Source organism: Dendrobates tinctorius, unplaced genomic scaffold (assembly GCF_039654945.1).
Source record: "Dendrobates tinctorius isolate UK_male_01 unplaced genomic scaffold, ASM3965494v1 ptg000021l, whole genome shotgun sequence".
NCBI classification, from domain to species: Eukaryota; Metazoa; Chordata; class Amphibia; order Anura; family Dendrobatidae; genus Dendrobates; species Dendrobates tinctorius.
The window spans coordinates 18,895,998-18,922,270 of NW_027361689.1; the positions used below are offsets into that span (position 1 = coordinate 18,895,998).

Genomic DNA, 26,273 nt, shown 5'->3' on the forward strand with positions numbered 1-26,273 from the left:
CGTCCATGGCTGCTCACCGCTATCTGCCACGTCATCAGTCAGTGACGTTCAGACTGCAGGGGGCGCGCCGCGCACTAACCACGTCACCGCGCCCTCTGCTGTCTGAAGTCACTGACCGATGACAGACAGCAGCAAGCAGCCATGGACGCAGGACAGGTGAGTATCACTATACTTACCCGTCCTGACGCTGTCTCTTGAGCCCTGAGCTTCTCCCCGTGCTCTCTCTTCCTGCCTTCAGCGGTCCTGTGGTACCGCTCATTAAAACTCATGAATATGCGCATATTCATGAGTTTTAATGAGCGGCACCACGTGACCGCTGAAGGCAGGAAGAGAGAGCACGGGGAGAAGCTGGGGGCTCAAGACACAGCGTCAGGACGGGTAAGTATGACCTGACACCTCCGACCCCCTTTGTATATGACTCGAATATAAGACGAGAGGGGGACTTTCAGCCCAATTTTTTGGGCTGAAAATCTAGGCTTATATTTGAGTATATACGGTAACATTGGGCCCCTCACATCCTGGTGAATAACATCCTGCCCCTCGTCCCCGGTGTATAACATCCTGCCCTATTGCCCCCTAATGTATAACATTCGACCCCTCAAACCCAACGTATAACATTCAGCCCATTTCCCCCTAGTGTGTAACATCCGACTGCTCGTCCAGAAGTATATAAGATCCGGCCAAATCCACCCGTTGTCTTGGCTCTGTCTTAGGGTACCGTTACACTTACGATGCACCAGCGATCCCGACAACGATATGGATCGCTGGTGCATCGCTAAGTGGTCGCTAGTGAGCTGCCACACAGGCAGATCTCACCAGCGACATAGCAGCGGTCGGGGTCATTACTTACCTGTCACACGCGGCGATCCTGACGTCCTTCCGACCGCGTCCACGCGTCGCTCGTCCAGCAGGAAGCGCCCGACGAGAAATGGTCCAGGACGTTCTTGCGCGATCAGTGATAATCAGCGGGGGAGCTGGTCGGAGGTAAGTGTCACATATAGCGATATCGCTAGCAATATCGCTGCTACGTCACAAAACCAGTGACGTTACAGCAATATTGCTAGCGATATCGCTATGTGTAATGGGCCCTTTAGCCCCATTGTTGTTCAACATCTTTATAAATGATCCTGATAAGGGAACTGAAGGTAAACTAAACAAATTTGCAGACAATGCAAAGCTAGGAGGGATAGCTAACACTAGAGAAGACCGAGAAAGGATTCAGATGGATATAAATAAGCTTCAACAATGGGCAGCAACTAATAGCATGGCATTTAACAGGAATAAATGTAAGATTCTACATCTGGGCAAGAAAAACTAAATTGACATCTAGAGAATGGGAAGAATAGAACTAAGCAACAGCATGTGTGAAAAAGACCTGGGTATACTAATAGATCACAGCCTACACATGAGTCATGAGTGTGATGCAGCAGCAAAAAAGGAAAACACAGTTCTAGGATGTATTAAGAGAAGCATAGAGTCTAGATCACGTGAAGTAATTATCCCTATCTACTCCTCATTGGTCAGGCCACATCTGCAATACTGTGTCTAGTTCTGGGTACCACATTTTAAAAAAATACATTGAAAAATTAGAGCAAGTTCAGAGAAGAGCTACCAGGATTGTGAGTGGACAGCAAATTATGTCGTACGAGGAACAGTTAAAGGATCTGGGAATGTTTAGTTTGCAAAAAAGAAGACTGAGAGGAGACTTCATAGCTGTCTACAAATATCTGAAGGGCTGTCACAGTGTAGAGGGATCATCCTTATTCTCATTTGCACATGGAAACATGAGAAGCCAGGGAATGAAACTGAAAAGGAGAAGATACAGATTAGATATTAAAAAAAACTTTTTGACAGTGAGGGTGATCAATGAGTGGAACAGGCTGCCACGAGACGTGGTGAGTTCTCCATCAATGGAAGTCTTCAAACAGAGGCTGGACAGACATCTGTCTGAGATGGTTTAGTGAATCCTGCAATAAGCAGGGGGTTTTGACTCGATGACCTTAGAGGTCCTTTCCAACTCTAACATTCTTTGATTCTATGTGTACAACTTCCAGCTCCTCACTCTGCGGTGTATAACCTCGGTCCCCTGTCATGCCATTTGCCTTTACTAGCATGCGACAGAATGGCCGATAGTAAACCATTTACTGATACCAGTGCAGTCCTGTTATAGGAGCCACTGGTGTATCAAGTCCATTCATCACATTTTTTCTCCTTCGCTTCATTGGGGGACACAGGTACTGTGGGTGTATGCTACTGCCGCCTGGAGGCTGACACTAAGTGAAAAAAAAGAGGTTAGCTCCTCCTCCGCCGTATACACCCTCGCCCCGATTGTGGGCGGAAACCAGTTCATGCTTAGTGTCCGTTGGAGGCACACGTCTTTTTTTTTTCTTCTTTTTCTATGAAGATGAGACAGGGGCGATGGACCCTATTGAAAGGGTCTGATCTCCCCAAACCATCAACGGGCGAGAACGTGCGAGTGTCGCCTCCACGTATCCTCGCCCGCACCGTGGGACATGATCCTGGACTTAGCCCTGACCACCCTAAGGTATTGAAACCCTAGACTGTACAGAGGCACTAGCATATTCCGTGCGGCCCCCACTGCTCCACCAATGCTAGACTGCGGTGCTGCAAGGCGGCGGACGGTCCCTCTCCTCCCCCTTGGTTAGATGGAGCTAGGGTGCCTGCACCGTCCTATATGTGGCCCCCTCCCCTCTACCTGAGCTGGAGCTGAAGCATCGTCATGGAGGGGGATGGCCTGGGACGGCTCCGGCAGCAGCGTCCACAGGGCTAGAGCCTTAGCTTTTCCCGGGGGCCAGAGCGGCAGCATCCGAAGGTAGCACCACGGCGGCATGTCCTGGCGTCCGGCCACGGGTCCTCAGCCTGGGCCCCCCCGTCGCGGGCAGATGTTAGAAATCCAGCCTGCGGCTTCGGTCGGCGCTGGGCCGCGGGCGAAAGTTCCGCCTTCCTTCGGGTCACTTCCGGCGGCCCGCCCCCGTGGCCTGGTTGGGCGCCGAAGAAATCGAGTCCCCGGCTTCGGACCAGCGCTAGGCCTCAATTCGGAAATACCGCCCCCAGGACTCCTCTTCTTCCAGCGGCCCGCCCGCAGCTGAGGCGCGCGTTTTTTGAGCTGGAGCAACACCCTGCTCTTCCAGGACGCGTGGGGGCACAGGACTAAGGTAAGTGCTGCCCCCCAACCCGAGAGGCCATGCTACGTAAAAACGAGGAGTGCTCCCCCCCCAGCGGTCTGCAGTGCTGATGCCTGGCAGATACAGCATGTCTGGAAAAGCTAAGACGCAGACGTTTCTATATGCTGCATGCATCTCCTGTCGGGCCGCTTTTCCGCACGCGCAGAGCAAGCGATTATGCGAAGCTTGCGATTCCAAACGCACCCAGGAGCCCTCCCCTGTGACTGAGCCCAGTGTGCCAAGTCCCCCGGAATGGGCCCTATCACTGTCGCAGTCTATGGCGTCACTTACGCAAGCAATCGAGTCCCTTCGCGCCCCAGATAGGGGCAGGGATAGTGGCTCGCCTGTCTTGGAGGGGTCCTCCACCTCACAGGAGTCTCCGGCCTGCAGGGTCCGCTCTCTCACTAGGCAGATGCGGGGGAAACGAACCCACACGGCGTCTCCCAGGCCATCCAGGGCCTCGGCATCCGTGAGTTCTGCTTCTCGCTTTCCTTCACCAGTAGTCGATAGCGAGCAAATCTCAGATTACGATTCGGACGAACCCCTTGACCTAGATACTTCGGGGTGTCGGGAAACAGTGGACAGCCTCATCGAAGCCGTCAATCAGAATCTGGGGTTTCAGGCCATAAGGTGTCATTTAAGCGAGTTAAGCGGCCGCATAGAGTATTTTGCACTCACCCAGAGTTCAAGGACATAGTACAACGACACATGGAACGGCTGGACAGATGTTTCTCGGACCAGAAGGCGCTCAAAGCGAGGTATTCGTTTGCCCCGGATCTCTGTAAAAAATGGATGGAATCCCCAACGGTGGATCCATCCGTGTCACGCTTGGCCTCTAAAACCCTGTTATCTGTACCTAGTGGTTCTTCTATTAAGGATCCCACTGATCGTCTCATAGAGAGCTTGACTCGCTCAGTTTTTGAAGCATCAGGATCAGCACTCTCTCCCTCATTCGCGGCAACTTGGATAGCCAAGGCTATGATTTCTTAGTCAGAATCATTGAACAGAGCCTTGCAGGATGGGGACCTACCAGCAGAGGTATCAGAGATCGCGAGTCAGATCGGTATGACTGGGGACTACTTAATCAATGCATCTTTGGATGCGGCCAATTGCCCGTCCCTTGCTGCCGCAAAAGCAATTTCCATTAGGAGAGCTTTATTGTTAAGGACTTGGCGGGCCGATTCAACCTCCAAGAAGTCTTTGGCTTCTGTACCTTATCAGGGCGGCCGCCTATTCGGAGAGAAGTTAGACCAGTTCATCTCCGACTCCACAGGAGGGAAGAGCGGTTTTCTTCCTCAACAAAAGGTCAAACCGCCGTTTCCTCACCAGTTCCAGGCACGTTTTCGGGCCTTTCGCAACCCCGAGTGGACTACAGCAGCCAATTCTGCCGCCTCAGGTCGCCCCAACCAGGATAGGGATCGACAGGTCTCATATAGAGCCAACCCGTTGGGGAGAATGCGTACTTACCAGCCCAGGTCGAAGGGAACCAGGTCCCAAAGATCCTCAGCCAAATGACTCGAGGCGTTTTTCAGGCGACATCAGCCTGGTTTCGCCACGTCTGGCTCACCGTCGCACACGACACATGGGTGAGAGAGCTGGTGTCCTCAGGGTACAAGATAGAATTTGTCAGGTACCCCGCAAGGTGATTTTTTCTTTCCCGTCTTCCCAAGGGGGATACCCGGGCAAGGGCTTTACTAGGAGCCATCAAATCTCTCCAGCATAACGGAGTCATTATTCCCGTGCCAGAACACAAGAAGACTCAGGGCTTCTATTCCAACCTATTCGCGGTCCCCAAAAAGGACGGGACTGTCAGGCCTGTTTTGGACCTGAAGTTCCTGAACAAATTTATGAGGATCAAGCATTTCCGGATGGAGTCTCTCCGTTCAGTTATATTGGCCATGGTGCAGGGAGAGTACTTGGCCTCTATCGACATCCAGGACGCCTACCTACACATCCCCATTTTCCCTCCGCATCAAAGATTTCTACGCTTCGCCATCAACGGTCTACATTTCCAGTTTGCAGCGCTGCCCTTTGGGCTAGCCACCACCCCCAGAGTGTTCACAAAGGTCATGGCAGTCGTTATGGCCATCCTGCACTCCCGGGGCATAGTCATCTTGCCTTACTTAGACGACCTCTTGGTCAAAGGCCCTTCGATTTGGGCATGCGAGGAAAGTGTCAACATCACGCTAGATACTCTTTCCCGCTTAGGGTGGTTGGTCAACGTGAAAAAAATCATCCCTTGTTCCAGCTCAGAGGACTTCCTTTTTAGGGATGATCTTCAACACCTTCTGAGGGTTGGTAAATCTCCCTCGAGACAAGGCTCTAGCTCTCCAGCAGGGAGTCCGGACACTTCACCAACCAGTCCCTCACACCATCCGTTTCGAGATGAGGATCCTAGGGAAAATGGTGACAGCAATGGAAGCGATTCCGTTCGCCCAGTTCCATCTTCGCCCCCTGCAGAACGTCCTCTTGTCATCCTGGGACAAGAACCCATTCACGCTCGATCACCAATGCCGGTTGTCCTCTCAGGTCAGTCACTCGAGTGGTGGACAGTCAGTTCCTCCCTGCTTCAGGGGAAACCTTTTCCCCCAGACCATTGCTTGGTGGTCACAACCAATACCACCCTCCTCGGCTGGGGAGCGGTTTTTCGCCACCACACGACCCAGGGACGGTGGTCGCCACAAGAGGCACGCCTCCCTATCAACTTGTTGGAAATACGAGCGATCTGGCTGGCACTGCAACATTTTCATCACCTTCTAGCAGGCCGCCCCGTCCGGATTCAATCGGACTGCGCCACGGCGGTGGCTTACATAAATCATCAAGGGGGCACACGCAGCAGAGCAACCATGCACGAGGTAGGGCACGTTCTTCGCTGGGCCGAGAGTAACCACTCGGTGATATCGGAGGACCACATCCCGGGCGTGGAGAACTGGGCGGCAGACTTCCTCAGCTGGGAGGGTCTTGCGTCCGGGGAATGGTCACTACACCCCGAGGTCTTCCAGCAGATTTGCCAACGGTGGGGAACACCGGATGTGGCCCTGATGGCCTCCAGAGTAAACGCCAAGGTGCCCACGTTTGTCGCTCGGTCCTGGTACCCGCAGGCGATCGCCGTGGATTTGTTGGTTCTGCCATGGAACCAGTTTCGCCTCCCATACTTATTCCCCCCGCTGCCTCTACTTCCGAGGGTCGTCAAGAAGATCAAAACAGAAGGGGTTCCAGCGATTCTGCTGGCCGCAGACTGGCCCCGTCGAGCATGGTACGCAGATCTAGTGCAGCTGCTCGCCGATGTTCCTTGGCGACTGCCAGAGCGCCCAGATCTACTGTCCCAGGGCCCGATCTTCCACCCGAGCTGCGGGGCCCTGTGTTTGATGGCATGGCCGTTGAATCTTGGATTCTGTCCCAGGCAGGGTTTGGGCGCGAGGTGGTTGCTACAATGGTTAGCGCCCGGAAGCCTACCTCGGCGTGAATTTACCATCACACCTGGAAGGTTTTCTTTTCTTGGTGTCAAGGCCGCGTTTTTTCTCCACTGAGATTCTCTATTCCCAACATCTTGGCCTTTCTCTAGTCTGGCCTAGACTCAGGGTTGGCCCCAAGCTCCCTCAGGAGACAGATATCGGCTTTATCCGTCCTGGTGGTTACTGGAGGTAGTGGAGCTGATCTGATTGACAGAGGCTTGCCACCTGATAATGAGGATGACGATTGGAGATCTGGGGTTTCAGATTGGGATTTAATTCAGCTGACTCCCTCTATCCCTGCTGGTGATTTTCTTCCTGTGCCTTCTGAGCACCTAAAGAACATCTCTAGAATCCGCCCTTTTCTCACCATGGTAACAACAAAAACCCTCACTGTCACCCTGATCCACTGCCGCCTGGACTACTGTAACGCTCTATTAATTGGCCTCCCCCTCACTCGACTCTCCCCTCTCCAGTCCATCCTTAATGCAGCAGCCAGGGTTGTCCATCTGGCTAATCGTTTCTCGGACGCGTCCGCTCTTCGCCAGTCGTTACACTGACTGCCCATTCATTACAGGATACAATTCAAAGTACTTGTTCTCATCCACAAAGCCATCCACCGTGCGACACCCCCTTACATCTCCTCCCTCATTTCTATCTATCGGCCTAACCAACCACTGCGCTCTGCAAATGACTTTCGACTAACCTCTGCCCTAATCCGTACCTCCCACTCCCGACTCCAAGACTTCTCCCGTGCTGCGCCAATCCTCTGGAATGCTCTACCCCAAGATATTAGGACCATCCACAATTAGCATAGTTTTAGGCGCTCGCTCAAAACACATTTGTTCAGAGCGGCCTATCACATTCAGTAATCAAAGTCATTTTATGCTTGGGTGTGTGTTGCCCATTCACTATCTCCATCTATCCCCCACCCCCTGAAGATGGCTGGACCATCACTGTAAATACATCATTGTAAATACAAACCTGTGCTTTGCATCGCCCCCACCTCATTGTAGATTGTAAGCTCCCACGAGCAGGGTCGTCTTATTTCGCTTTAATTATTGTATTGTTAACGTTATTACTTATGACTGTTGTGTTTGAAACTGTTCAACTGTAAAGCGCTGCGGAATATGTTGGCGCTATATAAATAAAGATTATTATTATTATATTATTATTATTCTGAGGTCTGATGTCTCCTGCTCTGTCACTGCATGGTTCAGCTAAGTGGTTCATTTGCTATTCTGTTTGCATTTGATCTGGTTTTGTCTAGCTCTGCTTTGTGTGGTTCAGCCAGCTCCGGCTGGGGCTGTGCTGAATCACCGCCCATCTGTTACTGCTTGTTCCAGTTTGTTTTGTCCCCTGTTATATTGGTCTCTTTTTCTTTTGCTTTCAGAATTTGCTAGAGTGCTGATATAGTGGGGGCGAAGTCGTGCGACTTCAGTGTTTTTTGTGCATCAGACGTGTTGGACTTTTTGCAGGTTTTTTTGCATGATTGCAGATAGTGTCTTTTCTTTCCTGTCCTGTCTAGTCAGTGTGGGCCCCATCATTTGCTCAGTCTATTTTCCTGCCTGCGTTTTCCCCCTTCTTGCTTTAGGCTTAGTTAGCTCTCCGGCTGTACCGAGGCGTCTAGGATCATCGTAGGCACGCTCCACGGCTACTGCTAGTTGTGTGGACAAGATCAGGGTTCTGCAATCCGCTTAGTTTCCAATCTCTCTGGTTTTCTGTGGCTTAGCCTGGGCCTGCTATCCTCCTCGGTGACCCATTCATAACACAGCACCCACCCTGTTAGCCAGTTGGCTCTTGTTTTGTTTAATTAATATGCATTTTCATTGATATTAGGGTGTTTTTTTCTAGACATGTTGTTACCTGCATTGTGGCTGATTTTGTTGTTCTTCTACTTCTTTTGCACTAAACTGGTTTCCACCCACAATCGGGGCGAGGGTGTATACGGCGGAGGAGGAGCTATCCTCTTTTTTTTCACTTAGTGTCAGCCTCCAGGTGGCAGTAGCATACACCCACAGTACCTGTGTCCCCCAATGAGCGTCTCGGAGAAAAGGATTTTATGGTGAGTTTATCACAAAAAATCCATGTTTCTCTACTAAATCTTCCCCCATCACCTGTGAGAGATATTATTGATAATGGAAGGAACCGCAGCAACTCAGTCAGTCGTGACCACGTAATGTTACAGAGCGGGATCACCAAGTGCTGAGGAGCAGAGGGCAGAAAAAGTCACTATCGCTCTGCTGACTCCATAACTGTAGAGTCCAGACCTCCTCTGGTATTAACATCAGTGCAAACTTTGCATTCCCGCCAGGAGCTTCATGGCCTAGCCGCTGCATGCAGCTTTACATCACCAAGCACAATGCCGATCATAGGATGGAGTGGTGTAAAGTTGCCACCACTGGACTCTGCAGGAAACGTGTTCTGTGCAGTGATGGATCGCACATCTCTATCTGGTGTCTGATGGAGGAGTCTGGGTTTGCTAAACAGTAGGAAAACGTTACCCTGACCTGACTGCATCGTGCCAGCTGTGAAGTTTGGTGGCAAAGGGATGCTGTTATAGGCTTGTTTTTCAACGGTTGACTAGTGAAAGGAAATCTTAATGCATCAACATAACAAGATATTTTTCATACATTACATTGCAAAGCCTTACATCACCAAGACTCCAAACTTTGTTGGAAGAGTTTAGGTAAGACCGTTTTCCGTTCCCCATGACTGTGCACAAGGTCCATACAGACTTCGTTGGTAGATTTGTTGATAGAACATGACCGGCCGCACATTGCTCCATCCTCAACCCCATCCAAGACCTTTGGGATGAACTAGAGCGAAAATTGTGAGCTCGGACTCTTCCCAACATCAGGGTCTGACTTAAGAAATGCTCTTCAGGATGAAGAAGCAACAATTTTCACAGACACCTACAAAATCTTATAGAAATCCTTCCCAGAAGAGTGAGAGCTGTTATATTAACTCCTTCTGGACATAGAATGTACTGATATGTTAGGTGCCTGTATAAGGAGGAAGCTCAGGAGCTGATACACACAGGCTGCATCTGCCTGGACCTGCAGGAATCGGAGCTAAGCTCCAATCTCTGCTCCAGGGGGTTCTGCCATTCCATGTGCCCATCAACTAGGATGCAATTGCGGAGTTGTCATGGCCTTTTGAAGGCCCTTATGGCTGCCATGTGGGCACTCCTTTAAAGCCCAGCCACAGATTCATGTAAGACCTTTATTATATCTATATAGTGCAATACTGGGATATATCAAGACATATGATCAGATGATTGCAGGTGCAAGTCTTTAAAGGTTACTAAAAAATAAAGTGAAAAAAAAATTAGTAAAAATATCTAAAAATTACAATCGCCCAATTTTCCACTATATAGATAGTAAATAAATAAAAATAAATCTTTTATTCCTGCATTCTTATAAAATCCAAACTATGAAAATCTTGTTAGTAACTTGAACATTTTAAATTACAGAATTGGCGTTTCACAGTTGCTACAACTTGCCCAAAAAAATGCAATAAGAAGTGATTAAGACTTTAAAAATGCCAGCTTGTCATGTGAAAAACAACCCCCTATACAGTTCTATGGTTGTAAAAATTAAAACATTACAAGTCTCTTAAAATGGTGACACAAACCAAATTTTTTTAAACAAAAAAAAAAGTTTAGTATCGCCATAATCGTACTGTCCTGAAAAGTTATGGTCATTTTTATCAGACTATCGACACAGGAAAAAAAAAAAAGAAGAAAAAATAATGGCGGAGTTGAGTGGTTTTTTTCACCATTTTTCTGCACCTTGAATTTTGTTCTGCCGTTTTTCGGTAAAATGAGTGGAGTTATTTAAAACTACAACTGGTCCCGCAGATAAAGGGACGTAAACACAGTTACATGGATGGAAAAATATAAAAAAGTTATGGTTCTTGGAATAAAGGGAGAAAATAGCGAATGCGCAAATCGTCTGGTTATGAAGGGGTTACTGCTTTTGGATATGGAGAAAGGGATGTAATAAAAGCTTCTGTAGGTGTCCCAATACTTGTGTCCGTGCCGCGTATTATATCATTGTCTACTTTTTTTCTGCTGCAGATCTCCATTAACGTCTCATTACAAAGTTTGTTTCAGTCACCAGCTCAGATCAACAAGGAGAGGCTCGTGAATTAGGACAGAGGGGCGCAATACATTAGTTAATTGCCGGAAGGTCACACCGGGGACATAATTATGAGGGTGACCTGTTCCTTGCCCCATGACGGTCATTAGAGATGCATAATGTCCGCCCCTCGTTACTTGTTCACCTCCGCACCGCTAACATTTCACAGCACAAATAGCCGCCTTCATGCGCAGACTCCTCTGCTTGTTTTTGCTCTATTAGAAATAGTCTTTTATCCTTACATAATTATCGTGTTTACACTTCCAGATATGTATAAGACTATCATTACCAAGGTAACTGCTCACATTAAGCTTAAGAAGCCAAAAATAAGCGAAAAAATGTTATTTTCCGTGTATTAGACCCCTTTAATGTTACTGTGTTGGTGAGTGTGTCACCATGACTTTATTTTGTGGGTTGAGCTGTAGTTTTTAATGATGCCATTTTTTGACTAATGATGTTTTTGCATATTTAAATTTTGGCGATAAATATTTTATTAATTATTATTTTATTAGGGCAATTTCGCACATGGGAAAACTTTTTTAGATTTACGTTTGGAGAAAAAAGGGAGCGATTTAAAGTTTTTTTTTCAATATTTTTAAAACTTTTTTTTAACCTTTTGAATCTGCATGTAAAATACACTGCACCACTATAGGATTAATCTTGTTTTAAGGCCCCGTCACACACAGCGAGATCGCTGATTTTGTGATGCTACAGTGATCTCGCCAGCGATCTCGCTGTGTTTGACATGTATCAGCGACCGGCCCCCCTGCCGGGTATCGCTGATCACGCTCGAACGTCCTGGGCCATTTTTTGATCGTTGGTCTCCCGCTGGCCAGCGCGCATCGCTGCGTGTGACCAGCGACGCTGGGAGCTGGTTTCCAATGTAAACAGCGGGTAACTAGAGCCACACGGCTCTTAGATACCCGCTGTTTACCTTGGATACCAGCTTGCTCGCTGGTCCTGATCGCTGGTGGGTCTGTCTATGTGACAACTCACCAGCGATCAGCTAACTATGTCCCAGTGATCCACGTCGGATCGTTGGTGGGATCGCTGGGACATTGATGCGTGTAACGGGACCTTTAAGCCCGCTCAGCACAAGCCCATGACTATGGTAGGTCCCCAGCTGCCATGGCAAGTCACCGGAACCTCACAGTCGTGTCACTTGGGGGCCGATGGCCGTCAGAAACTACGTCAGAACCTACGTATGTTATTGGCATTGGGTTCAGAGCCAGCTCTGACTCCATCAGTTAGGGCTTACGGAAACGCATATGGACCTAAGTCTGATCACGACTGGCCATGGCCGCGAGTATGACAGCTTTGTATATTTTTATGAGGCTGTCACACTTGGGTAGGGAAACCCGCAGCCAGTCCTTGATCAGACCGAGTTCTACAAACTTCTCCATGAGCCCTTACTCTACAGGAGCATCTATGTAAGGCCTCAATCACACTTCAGTATTTGGCCATATTTTTGAATCAGTGTTTCTCCAAAACACAGAACAAGTGTCAATCTTTCAATTATAGTTTTTCTCTCTAAGGCCGGGATCACACATGCGAGAAACTCGGACGAATCTTGTATCTTACTGTAATACCCGGCACTGCTGCCGGCACTCAGGAGCGGTGCATGCAGCTGCATAGAAATACATGCCGCTCTCGAGTTCTGGCGACAGTGCTGGGTATTAAGATGCGAGACTCGTCCGAGTTTCTCGCATGTGTGATCCCGGCCTTAGAGAGAAAAACTATAATTGAAAGATTGACACTTGTTCTGTGTTTTGGAGAAACACCTGATTTTGGCATACAAATACTGATGAAATACTGATCAAAAATACTGATGTGTGAATAAAGCCTTACACAGTTGACACCAGGTTTTTTTGTTGACAGCTTATGAAAAAAAAACAAACTAAAAAATCACTGACACCCAACATTTTATACGGGCACTTTGGAAAACCATAATCATTACGAATGTGAGTGATACATGTCTACAGCCTATAAGAGCGATACATATCTGCATTCACTGTGAACAGTAGAATGATGATAATTACAGTCATATTCTGTACAAGTTTCTCCAACTTAAACAGACAGACAAAAAACATTTCAAACATTTTTTACGGTCAGGGGAAAAAAAATGCCCTATTTGGCCATCCATGGTCCAGCACCAGTGAAGTATGGCTCCTGAACCCGCTCCATACAAGCTGTGTGCACATCTGCCGTACATGTACAATGGATGTCGCAGAGCTGGTACCAGTGGTGAAGTTAGGCTTTTCTTTAAGCACAGGACTAGGGGGCTTTTTTTTAAGATATCCAGCTGGTGTACAAAGTTTTACCAAATTGCAGCAGTCCATGGGAAAAATATGTGGAAAAACTTGGTCTACGCCAGGGAAAAAAGAAACAATATAACTATCTTATTAGGTGGATGCGGGTTTGATTAATATGAGTCACAATTCTTTGTTCTGGAGAAGAGCTAAGTTTGCATACTTCTCCCGGGTCACAGATTTGCATTGCAGTTCTAGCTTCATATCTAAATATTCTGGCTCGTTCTCTACACTTATGCCAGAGTCCTCTGTCTCTTGTAAATTCTCCCGGTGGAGGCTCATCTCCCAAAGAACAGATTGATCAACTGTTGGAAATCTAAAGTGCTGGATCCTTCTCTTCCCCAATATCATTTTTAAATGAAGAGTCAGGAGGCCTCTATACATGTTAGATTGCCCACCCGATCCTGCCGTTATCAGTGGGTTTGGCTGACTTTAGTCTCGCGTGGGGGTGACATTGGCATTACCCTTCAATGGAGCGCCTAGCATTACCCTTTCATAAATATGCACTATATTCTTTGGTTTATTATATAGGGGCTGCTCATTTCTTAATCAAGGAACTTTCATTTCACAACTTGGAACTGGAGCGCAACAGACAAGCCGAGCTGGGTGTTTGCCACCAAGACGTGTGGCCCTTCATTGTCATAGCTGATGATTCTTGTGTCATGTGGAATTCGATGGATGTTACAGTCACCGGGGATCATCCAAGGTACTAAAGAACCTCGCTGATTACCATAAGAAGTATGTAATAATTCACTTGTTATTTTATGATAGAATTATCTCGTCGTCAATAATATGTGCTGTAACACCTACAGAAGGCAATCATGTCTCTCTGTTCTGCCTTTAAGGTTATATATCACAAGGTCAAAAGTGACCAGTATTTTCTCTTATTTTATTCACACTGCTCCCCTGATTATTCAGTTTTTTTTAATTTTTAAAATCCGCCATACGGTCCCAGAGATATGAAAATTTTTATTTAGTCCTGATTTTTATGGTCTTCACTAAAGGGGTGTGTCTCACTAGGTAAATATGCAGAGCTCCTAAAGACACGCCTCCAGATAAACCTGTGAGCCATGCCCCTTTGGTAAAAACCGTAAGAATTAGCACTAAATAAAAATGCTCATATCTCTGGAACCGTATGGCAGATGTGTAAAAAAAACCAACAAAAAACGGAATAATCAGGAGAGTGTCGGGAATAAAATAAGAGCATAAATTCGCCACTTGCGACCTGGTGACAGGTCTCCTTTAAAGTAACATTAACCACATAAAATACAGAACAAATATCTAGCACTCCCTATCGTAATCACCCACCATCTTGCTAAATTATTTTATCGCATATTAATAAATAAAACTGAGAAAAATATATAATTTCATTTTCTCTGTGTATCTTATGAGCTCAACCACATCCCCCTACCTCCGTATCTACCGCTGACGTCCCCGCCTGACTTGAGGTGAACTCAGGAGCGTGGGAAAATGTTCTGAAACTTTCCCGCGCTAATCAGTTCATCTCCGGTCAGCTGGGGCACCTGCGCAGACAGGTTACCATTCATTTCTCATAAGTTTACAGCCGGGCCGGTAGTATTAGCACCGCTCCCGGTTGTAAACTATTTAACCCCTTCAAATGGATTGCAGCGGGGGACATGACTGAACGGCGGAGAGGTATGGATATTGATGCTTTTTTAAAAAATATTTATAACAGGAGAACGATGGCTTCAGTTGGATTGGCTGTGTAATAAATTTGGTCAAAAACTGTGTGTCATTATTTCATTAAAATATTTTGTAATGTCTGTGTGTATTTTTTAACCCTTTAATACTATTGGATTAATAATGGATAGGTGTCTTATTGACACCTCTCTGTTGTGAGTTAATTTTCCCCTTCACCGTTGATGTGTCTGATGAACTCCCTCTGCTGGTGAAGCGAGGTAGTGAAATTGATTGGGTTGGGAAGAACCTGTCATCTGAACAGGTGGAGCCTGATTGGACACCCGGAATCACTGAGTGGATATAAGGCAGCCAACGCCCTACAGGGGTGCTGGTGATCCTTTCTGCTCTGAGCTCTTGCAAACCAGTTCAGTACCTGTCTTCTGAAAGCTAAGTATTTGCTCTCTTATTTTTCCATGAGATTTTGAAGTCTAGTGACTTCAGGGCCTTTTTTCTATCAGACGTGTTGGACATTATTTTGGCAGAATTTTTGCGGATTGCAGCCAGCATCTTTTCTATCCTTTCCTATTTAGTTAGTTGGGCCCCATCGTTTGCTCAACCTGTCTTTCTGTCTGTGTTTGTGTTTTCATCTGCTTTTCACCGGCAATACATGTTGGGGGCTGTCTATTGCTTTGGGGTCTGCTCTGGGGCAGTTTAGATTTCCCCTTTCTTTCTTTAGGCTTATTTAGTTCTCCATCTGTGAATGAGGGGTCTAGGGCACCGTAGGAACCCCCCACGGCTACTGTTAGTTGTGTGAATAGGATCAGGGGTCTGCAATCCGATAGCTACCAACCTCTCCGGTTTTCTGGACTTAGCTTGTATTTTTGTTTTTTCCTCCTTCGGTGATTCATTCATAACAGAATCACCAGCCATACCGCAGATTCTAGGGTACTCAATAGCAGGAAAGAATTGTAAAAAAAAAAAGTATATTTTGTATATTTTTTCCTTTATGTCTTTGAGGCCGTAGGGGGAATTTTTTTTTCTTCTCAATGGAGATGAAGCAATTGTCTGATCGTGTGGAGCAGCTCACTGCTGAAGTGCGGGGAATTTCTGCCTATCTTGCTCATTCACATGTTGCTGAACCAAAGATCCCTACTCCTGATGTGTTTTTTGGGGATCGGTCTAAATTTTTGAACTTTAAGAATAATTGTAAATTATTTTTTGCCTTGAAGCCTAACTCATCAGGGAGCTCCGCGCAGCAGGCTAAAATTGTCATCTCTTTGCTGCGCGGCAATCCTCAGGATTGGTCGTTTTCTTTGAAACCTGATGATCCTATTCTAGCTAATGTGAATGCATTTTTTCAAGCCTTAGGGCTGTTGTATGATGAACCTAATGCTATTGATCAGGCTGAAAAGGCCCTGTTGGCATTGAGCCAGGGTCAGGATTCTGCAGAGTTGTACTGTCAAAAATTCCAAAAGTGGGCGGTCCTTACTACTTGGAATGATGGTGCCTTGACAGCTCTCTTTCGGAAGGGTTTGTCAGAAACCGTAAAAGATACTATGGTGGGATTTCCTGTTCCCTCTGGTCTTGACGATTCTATGTCATTAGCCATTCAGGTTGATCGGCGTTTGCGCGAACGCAAAACTGCACGAGAGGTGTTGCCACCTGTTGAACAAATGTCTGAACCTATGCAATGTGATAGAGTTTTGTCTAGGGCGCAACGTCAGGAGTTCAGAAGGCGTAATAAGCTGTGTTTTTTCTGTGGAGATGCCTCGCATATTATTTCTGTCTGCCCTAAGCGAGAGAAATGTTTTGCACACACATTTGCTGTGGGCGGTGTTCAACCTAAGTTTCTTCTGGCAATTACTCTGATCTGCTCCCTGTCCACATTTTCCGCTAAGGCTTTCGTGGATTCGGGAGCAGCTCTGAACCTGATGGACTTGGATTTTGCTAAACGTTGTGGATTTCCTATGACACCTCTGCGGACGCCTATCCCTTTGAGTGGTATTGATGCTACTCCTTTGGCGAAGAATAAACCTCAGTTTTGGACCCAGGTGGTAATGCGGGTCACCCCAGATCATCAAGAAAATTGCAGATTTTTGGTGTTGCATAATCTGCATGATAACATTGTTCTGGGGTTTCCCTGGTTACAAATCCATAATCCAGTTTTGGATTGGAAATCTGTGTCTGTGGTGAGTTGGGGTTGCCGGTGTGCCCTTAGTGACGCTCCTGTTTTCTCCACCTCTCCCCAGTCGCATGATGTTCCTGACTATTTGGCTGATTTTTATGATGTATTTAGTGAGAATGAGTCTGCGTCTTTGCTTCCTCATAGGAGTTATGACTGTGCAATTGAGCTGAGCCCTGGGTGTAAATTTCCCAAGGGTCGACTTTTCAATTTATCTGTACCCGAGCACGAGGCTATGCGATCCTATATTAAGGAGTCGTTGGAGAAGGGTCATATTAGACCATTCTCTTCACCCTTAGGTGCTGGGGTTTTTTTCGTGGCCAAGAAGGATGGTTCATTAAGGCCTTGTATTGACTATCGTTCCCTCTGCGTTTCACCCTCAGACCAATGGGCAGACGGAGAGAACAAACCAGACTTTGGAGTCGTATTTGAGATGTTTTATTTCTGCTGATCAGGATGATTGGGTTTCATTTTTGCCCTTGGCTGAATTTGCTTTAAATAATAGAGCTAGTTCTGCCACTTTGATGTCACCTTTTTTTTGTAACTTTGGGTTTCATCCTCGATTCTCTTCAGGGCAGGTGGAGTCTTCTGCTTGCCCAGGTGTTGACACTGTGGTGGAGAGAATGCACCAGATCTGGGACCAAGTGGTGGATAGGTTGTCTCTCTCCCAGGAAAAGGCCCAGCGGTTTTCCAACCGTCATAGGACCATTGGTCCCCAGTTTAAGGTGGATGATATGGTTTGGTTGTCATCAAAGAATATCTCTATGAAGGTGGCTTCTCCAAAGTTCCAAAGTTTAAACCTAGATTTATTGGACCTTACAAGATTTTGGAGATTCTTAATCCTGTCTCTTTTCGATTGGCTCTTCCTGTTACATTTAAGATCCATAACGTGTTTCATAAGTCTCTGTTAAAGAGGTTTGTTGAGCCAGTAGTTCCTGTGGTGGCACCTCCTGACCCTGTATTGGTGGAAGGTAATGTGGAATATGAGGTTGAGAAGATACTGGATTCTCGCCTGGCTAGACGGAGACTCCAGTATTTGGTTAAATGGAAGGGTTATGGCCAGGAGGATAATTCTTGGGTCCCTGCATCCGATATTCATGCCGAAAGATTGGTTCGTGCTTTTCATCGGGCCCATCCTGATCGTCCTGGTGGCGTGGATGAGGGTTCGGTGACCCCTCCTCAAGGGGGAGGTACTGTTGTGAGTTCATTTTCCCCTTCACCGTTGATGTCTGATGAACTCCCTCTGCTGGTGAAGAGAGGGTTTGAAATTGATTGGGTTGGGAAGAACCTGTCATCTGAACAGGTGGAGCCTGATTGGACACCCGGAATCACTGAGTGGATATAAGGCAGCCGACGCCCTACAGGGGTGCTGGTGATCCTTTCTGCTCTGAGCTCTTGCAAACCAGTTCAGTACCTGTCTTCTGAAAGCTAAGTATTTGCTCTCTTATTTTTCCATGAGATATTGTCTGTTTACTTAGTGTTTGTGTTCTGCCTGCCATTGTTGGTACAGGCTGAGCTCCATTTTTGTCTCTGGTCAAGTTGATCTTTTGCTCAAGTCTTCAGAATATACCTGAGTGCTGATATAGTGATTTTGAAGTCTAGTGACTTCAGGGCCTTTTTTCTATCTGACGTGTTGGACATTATTTTGGCAGAATTTTTGCGGATTGCAGCCAGCATCTTTTCTATCCTTTCCTATTTAGTTAGTTGAGCCCCATCGTTTGCACAACCTGTCTTTCTGTCTGTGTTTGTGTTTTCATTTGCTTTTCACGGACAATACATGTTGGGGGCTGTCTATTGCTTTGGGGTCTGCTCTGGGGCAGTTTAGATTTCCCCTTACTTTCTTTAGGCTTATTTAATTCTCCGGCTGTGAACGAGGGGTCTAGGGCACCGTAGGAACCCCCCACAGCTACTGTTAGTTGTGTGAATAGGATCAGGGGTCTGCAATCCGATAGCTACCAACCTCTCCGGTTTTCTGGACTTAGCTTGTATTTTTGTTTTTACCTCCTTCGGTGACTCATTCATAATACCTCTCCATTATTAACCCGGCTTAATGTCACCTTTCAATTGGAAGGTGACATTAACCCCTTATTACCCCATATGCCACCGCTACACGGCAGTGGGATGAGAGAAGATAAGTGCCAGAATTGGCGCATCTTACAGATGCGCCTTTTATGGGGTGGCTGGGGGCAGATGTTTGTAGCCATGGGAGCTGCAATAACTATGGTCCCTCTCTAGGCTATTAGTATCTTCCCTCAGTCACTCGCTTTCCCTCTCTGACGGAGAAAATTGCGCGGGAGCCCACGCAATCTTTTTACACGAATCTACCTGTTAATTTAACACCTACATGTCCCAAATTTTACACACATACACTAATATAATTAGCCAAAGACATATATAAATGAAAATGAAAAGAAATGGTTTACTGTATGTAAACCATGTGTCATTTCATGTTGAGTTCTGTAATGATTTTACAGAAGCCGGCAATTGAATTATATATATATATATATATATATATATATATATATATATAAATCAAAAAAAGGGCAGCACTACCAAAATTAAATAGTTGGTGCAAAACCTATTCAGCAGTGTCCAAACAGCCAAATTAACAAAAGTAAAAAAAATAGGCAGCACTCAAATTAAATGTGAAAAAAGTGGATACTTTACTGATCCTCATACTTTACTGATATATATACAGTATCTAGCTGAAGAGCCCGGCACTGCCCGGGCATAGTAACTAAGACACCAGAAACGCATTGGGAATGCAAGCATCTATATCTTCTATGCTGGCATTTTAACCTCTACCCTGTATCGATTGAAGTGAATAAAAGAAATTTGTTTTCACTACATCGTGGAGCTGAACAACCTTTTTCCATGTCAGAACCAGTGCGCTGAGTGGAACGGTCCTAACTTCCATACCAGGGATCCCTTTAAGAGAGGCCTGGGGTGAGAATCAGAGCACTGAGGGATTTACCCTAACTTCCATACCGGAGATCCCTTTAAGAGAGGCCTGGGGTCAGTACAAAAGCGCAGAGTGGATTTGCCCAGTCTTCCATACAGGAGATCCCTTTAAGAGAGCCTGGGTTCAGTACCAGAGCATTTGAAGGCAATTGCCCTGACTTTCATACCGGGGAACCTTTAAAAGAGGTCTGGGGTCAGTACCAAAGCACAGAGTGGATTTGCCCTAACTTCCATACCAATGATCCCTTTAAGAGACCCTGGGGTCAGAAACACAGAGCTGAGTGGAACGGTTTTAACTTCCATTCCTGGGATCCCTTTAAGAGAGGCCTGAGGTCAAAACCAAAGTGCTCTGTGCTCCTTTCTGTGGGGCAGACAATGGCTGGGAGCTTATGTTCCCAAGGATGCCAGATTTCTCCCACCCAGTCAGTGTCTGCTGAGGTGTTGTCAAGTGGGAAAACTTGCTCATAGCAACCAATCACAGCTCAGCTTCTTTTAACCAGCTCTGGTGAAATGAGAGATGCTTAGTGATTGGTTGCAAGGAAAACTGTTGCTCATAGCAACCAATCACAGCTCAGCTCCTTTTGAACAGCTGTGGTGAAATGAAAGATGCTTCGTGATTGGTTGGTGATACACACATATGGGTCGCCCTCCCAGGGCAGTGGGGTACTCGGTACCGGGCCGGTCTCTCAAAGGGGAATGTCACAGCAGCGTTGACCCGGTCCGTGGCCCTGGGCGCCCATGTAAAAGGGGTTAAGTGATGGAATAAAGTTTATGAGTGAATGATTCGTGACGCCACCTGTGGTGTTCGGCAATGAAGATGTTAAGCCAACGCTGCAGACAGATCCCCTGGGACAGATGGTGTGGTCCAGCTATGATGTTGTGGCCCTCCACAGGTAGAGCAGTAATCCCAGGGCAGTGAGGATAGGTGTTGAGGAAGAGGGTGTAGTGTCTGGCACAGAGATGTAGCAGTGCTGACAGGGTTGCAGGAAGAAGGCAAGGACACAACAGGGTGCAGTTTCTTTACCTTTACTTTGCTTGGCAAATGCCGTCCAGGGTCCAGATTACAGATGGCACAGGAGCTGGCTAGCCTGGAAGAAACTTAGGAATCTCTCTATGCAGATGGGTTGTGTGGTCTCCTTCCTAGCGCTTAGTTTTAGGTACTTGCAGTACTGTGTTACACTGAAGTTCCACTTGCTTATTCTCTTTAGAACTCCCTCGTATGGCAGACAGCTGTAGCCTTCCTCTTCTGGCTCACACGTCGCTGTTGTGCCTCCGAGTCTTATGTGGGAATAGAGCATTTACAGCTTCCTATTCCTCCAGTTTCTGTTGCAGGACCATCAGTGTCCATTGTTGTGAGTTCATTTTTCCCTTCACCATTGAGGTCTGATGAACTCCCTCCTCTGGTGAAGGAAGGTAGTGAGGCTGATTATCAAACACCTGGGCAGCTAGATGATGACTGGGTGGCTCGAATTGAGGACTGGATAGGCTGCCGACGCCCTTCTTCCTGGCTGGTGATTTTCCTGCTGGATTTTTGGAGACCAGTCTGATTCCTGCATCTCAAAGCTAAGTTTTTCTGCTCTGCTTTGTACTCTTCAGTTTTGTTTTTGTTTTGCCTTGTTTTTTGGGAGTTCTGCCATCCCCGGCCGGGGGTGAGCTGAATTCCATTTTTGTCTCTGATCTGTTGATCTTTTGCTCTGTCTTCAGAATATACCTGAGTGCTGATATAGTCTTTTGAAGCCTAGCGACTTCAGGGCCTGTTTTTCCTATCAGTCGGTTGGCTCATTTTGATAGGGTTTTTGCGGATGGCAGACAGCAGCTTTCCTATCCTGTCCTATGTAGTTAGCTTGGGCCCCATCATTTGCTCAACCTATCTTTCTATCTGTGTTAGTGTTTTCATCTTGCTTCACTGTCATTATATGTTGGGGGCTGCCTATTGCTTTGGGGTCTGCTCTGGGGCAGTTTAGTTTTCCCCCTTTCTGTCTTTAGGCTATGTAGTTCTCCGGCTGTAATCAAGGGGTCTAGGGCACTGTAGGAACCCCCCACGGCTACTGCTAGTTGTTGTGGATAGGTCCAGGGGTCTGCAATCCGATAGCTGCCAACCTCTCTGGTTTTTCTGGACTTAGCTGGTATTTTGTTTTTTCCTCCTTCGGTGACTCATCATAACAGTCCATACAACCGTGAAGACCAGGCTCCAGATCATGCGCAATAGCTGGGAATGAGCCTGAACACTCTGCTCAATCTCCCAGCTCTTCTCCTCCACGTCCACACACGTTGCCCTCCTCACACGAACTCCAATCTTCCTTCCTGGCCCCCAGAGAGTAGCTCCTCCCCAGTTTTGGTTCAGAGCTCCCTCTGCTGACCTGGAATGGAAACTGTGTTGTGTGTTGTGATTAACTGCTTTATTGCTTCCAAGCATGTCATCACACTCCCTAGGAGGAAGGCAATGCCATTGTGGCGACCATACTCCTTGGGGCGCCACACATACATACATTCAGTTTTATATATATTCTGTATTCTGTGTGTCTATATCTATTCTTTCTTTTCTATTTTAACCTGTCATTGAGATCCATTATATGTCCATTTAGCACGCTTGGCTGAAAATCTCGCCATACAAATGCCATACGGATGTCACACGGATGCTTAGATGAGAAAAAATCCCATCCCCGCATTGCACAAGGATGTCAGGATGTCACACGGATCACTGTTCAGGGAACATTTCTGCGATTCTCGTCCGTAAAAAAACGGACCGTATTTTTATACGTTAAGTGTGACTCCAGCCTTAGAGGCAGATCCTGACTGTTTTACACAGTCATCATCTGCCGGCAATGTTACAGGCTCAGAAACTGAGCCTGCACCAAATAAGGGGACCTGGCATATGGTGTAGTAATACGTCGTATATCGGGAGAGATTAGTGATACCAAACAAAATCTATGATTTCATAACATTTCTTGAATGATTATACAATAACATGTGTGCTATAAATTGCAAAAAGCAATAGCTAAATAAAATATGAGATCAGCTCCGGGGGGTCGTTACTGGAGGAGAATCACATTTTGTGGTTAGTTATAAAGAATGCACATATAATAATGAAAAAGAATAAATACTGTTTTTACACTATTTTAGTCTTCAGCTCCTTTGTTGACTGCACTGTGGGCGTCTGTGAGAAATCTTCCTCTGGGCATTATCAATTAATGGCTGCATAGATTGTAAGGTATCATCGGTAATGTAATTGCAGCTATTAGCTACCTGGTACCATGGCTACAATTACGGGCACACCTCGAATTCTCCCGGGAGCTTCTTCATTCACAAGTGTTTGCTCTGTGTATCCAGAATGCAGCCACCAACATCCTGCATTCAATGGGGAAAAAAGGGAAAAAAGCTGTATTGTGACTATTATCTATAGATGGAGATCTCCATCACGATCCTTCTCCAGGAGCATAACGCACATGTTTAATGCAATTTCATTATAATTAAAGAGCTGTGAAAGTGTAGGGTCGGTGGGCCGAGCTGGGGGGTGGTCCCTCTTCTTACCGCGCAGAGATAAAAACAGAGACAAGATGGAGGCAGATTCTGGGTGCAACAGGTCCAAGTTTATTTCACTCGCCGTCCGTCTGACGGCCTCAGAGCACACCGCACTTTACCTCCTGGCCCTCCGTTTCCAGGGCCGCTTCTCAAACACCGTACTCTATACTGGGGACGTGTATGCGTACACCGTCCCCTCTTCACTCGTCGACGCTCCTGACAGGTCCGTCACTGTGGCCGCCTTAGGTCCATAAACCAACAACGCTTCCACTGATCAGTCGTTGTGTCAAATACGGTGTCTCACACCCAGTGCCTCGTCCCTTCTGCGGTTCTTCCTGTCAGGACCACCCCCCTGACGTTCTCCCCCCTCAGTCCCCCTGGTATAGATTCTCCTCACAGCGCACAGACTGTCACAGTCCTCCTGTCACTGGAGCTCCCCCTGGGGACTGGAACCTTCTGGAACCCTCCCTCAGTATATATAGCTCTCCCGGTCCCCTGTCACTGTAACCCCGCCCCCCATGACCAACGGTTTCTAAAGCCCTAAGCTGTTGTCAAGTCCTTTGCTCTCACTCCTCCCTGCCATCTAATGGTCAACCCAAGGTACTGCACGTCCACTACACTTTCCTAGCTGTTTGCCCACTGTAATCACTGTCTCCTACCTACACTGTGCAAACCTTTCCTTCTTCACTCTGACTAGTCCGTCCGTCCGTCAGGTCACCTTCCCTACAAAAGTGTCATCAATTTTCACTACACAAACTGCATACTTTATGAGATAGATTTCTTAGACCTGTTGAGACTGGTTTACTTACTTCATAACACAAACTGCATGGGTTATTAAATAGCTTCCTTACACTTGCTGAGGTTAGTGTACGTACTTTGCATATCCACTTTACATTGGATGTATAGTGCTTGATAAAAGTTTAACGCAATCTCCCAGCCAGATTGACTGTTCCTCAGTGTCCCTCCTCCATGCTGAGATCTCTCGCTGCTCGGTGCAAGCTGCAGCTGTCATTCAGTCTGTGTGAGTGGGGTCTCAATACTCTTGGACTTATCAGATTTCTCACTCTTTATCTGGATACAGTAAATGCTCATTTTAATATCAGCATTGTATAGCCTTTCTGGCATGTATTTTTAAAGTAAAAATACCAGCCTCATCAGGTCGAAGAGATTTTTCTTTTAAATGTTTCCCATTCCTGTTATGTTTGGTGTACTGTATTTTGTAAAATCTATTCAAATAGCACCAAAGATCTAAGCATCCTGGACCTGTAAGTGTAATAATTTATTATTTTTGCTTACATACCATAATTTGGTAAGAATAAATATATTAGTGTTAAAGGGTACCTATGATTTAACTTGATTTTTTATTTGTTTTGTATTCCTAAACGTGGGGGTTCCCATCATGAAATCCCCACCAATCACTCAAAACACCCCTTGAATGTCTGAGTGTACAAAGGCTAGATTTTGGGCTCATAAACTTCCTATTGAGCCCATACGTCGCTCTGTGCGGGCGCTCATACGCTGCTTAGTGCAGGCGCTCATACGCCGCTCTGTGCGGGCCCTCATGCAAAATCTGAGCACTGCTGCTTGCAAAATTGAGCACATCAGTGCAGTGTTATGAGCTATGTGTGTGGGTCTCAGTTCCTAGTCCCCCATCAATTTACTACAAATTTAAGTATGTAAGACTTATAAAAAATAAATGTAAATAATAGATACCCTTAGACCCCAGTATTACCAAATTATGCTTAGTGATCTAGGAAGCTTAGATGTATGGTGCTGTGCTGGATTTGCCTGGATTTTATAATGTAGCGTTAGCATGGAGGCACCAAGATGTTACTGGTGAATTTAGAGTGGCTCCGTCACACAAAAAGCATTCTTTTTTAAATAAAATCTCTTAGACCCAATGAGACTGGTGTACTTACATTGGAAATCCATTTTAAAATGACTGTATAATCTCGTTAATAAAATGAGCAAACTGAGAGCGCTCAAGTCCAAATGTATTCACTGCCTACCTACCCGGCCAGCCGACAGCTGCAGCTTGTACTGAGCAGTTTGAGAACTCAACAGGGAGGAGGCACACTGAAGAGCTGGCAATCAGGCCTGGTGGGTGAAGATTGCAATTAAACTTTCATTAAAAGGGTATTCCCATCTCCAAGATCCTATCCCAACATGTAATAGGTATAAAAATAATATTAGAAAATACCTCCAATTAAAAATGAAGTATAGTTTTTCAGATTTGCTATGTCTCTTTCCTCATGTGCAGGGTATTGCAGGACCTTAGGTATCTATGGTTACGACCACAAGCAACTAACTAATCATTATATCAGTGGTCGTAACCATAGATAACTAATTATCTTTACACCTACTATAAAATGGGATAGGATCTTGGAGATGGGAATACCCCTTTAAGGATTACTCAGCCATTCTGACATAGATTATCAAAGTAAGCACACCAGCCTCATCAGTTCTAAGTGATCTATCTAATAATGCATGCAGTTTCTATAGTGAAGTCTGCTGATAGATCCACTTTAACAGCTCTGCTGGGTTCATAAACCATTTTGATTAAAAATGTAGATATATTAATGAATTAGTTATGTAAATCTGTGTTCTCAGTGCAGAGGGCATCAGAGGTACTGTAAAACAATACATATTTGTACCAACCTGCCAATGCCCACAAGCATGTACCCTTGTGGACGCTGGCTCTGCCTTTCCATTATATCCATGTTAGCATGTGACATAACCACGTGACCACGTTGTCCTCAGATTGGCGAATGCGATGGTCACCCCAATGCACGTGAGATGTGACAAACAGGTCAAGGAGAGCGTGCTTACTGATCCTAATCAATGCAAAAAAAGCATAAATGCTAAAATAATAAATGGAA

The 26,273-nt window shown here is 46.3% G+C and overlaps 1 protein-coding gene across 2 annotated transcripts in view; it reads left to right on the forward strand.

Annotated features, from left to right (window-relative positions):
* Positions 1-26,273, forward strand: part of GREB1 (growth regulating estrogen receptor binding 1) — a 172,176-nt gene that overhangs the window by 130,927 nt on the left and 14,976 nt on the right. For both annotated transcript variants that reach the window (XM_073568238.1, XM_073568237.1), the window contains one exon: positions 13,620-13,794. In XM_073568238.1, coding sequence (XP_073424339.1) covers positions 13,620-13,794 — 175 coding nt within the window. The remainder of the gene's footprint in view (positions 1-13,619; positions 13,795-26,273) is intronic.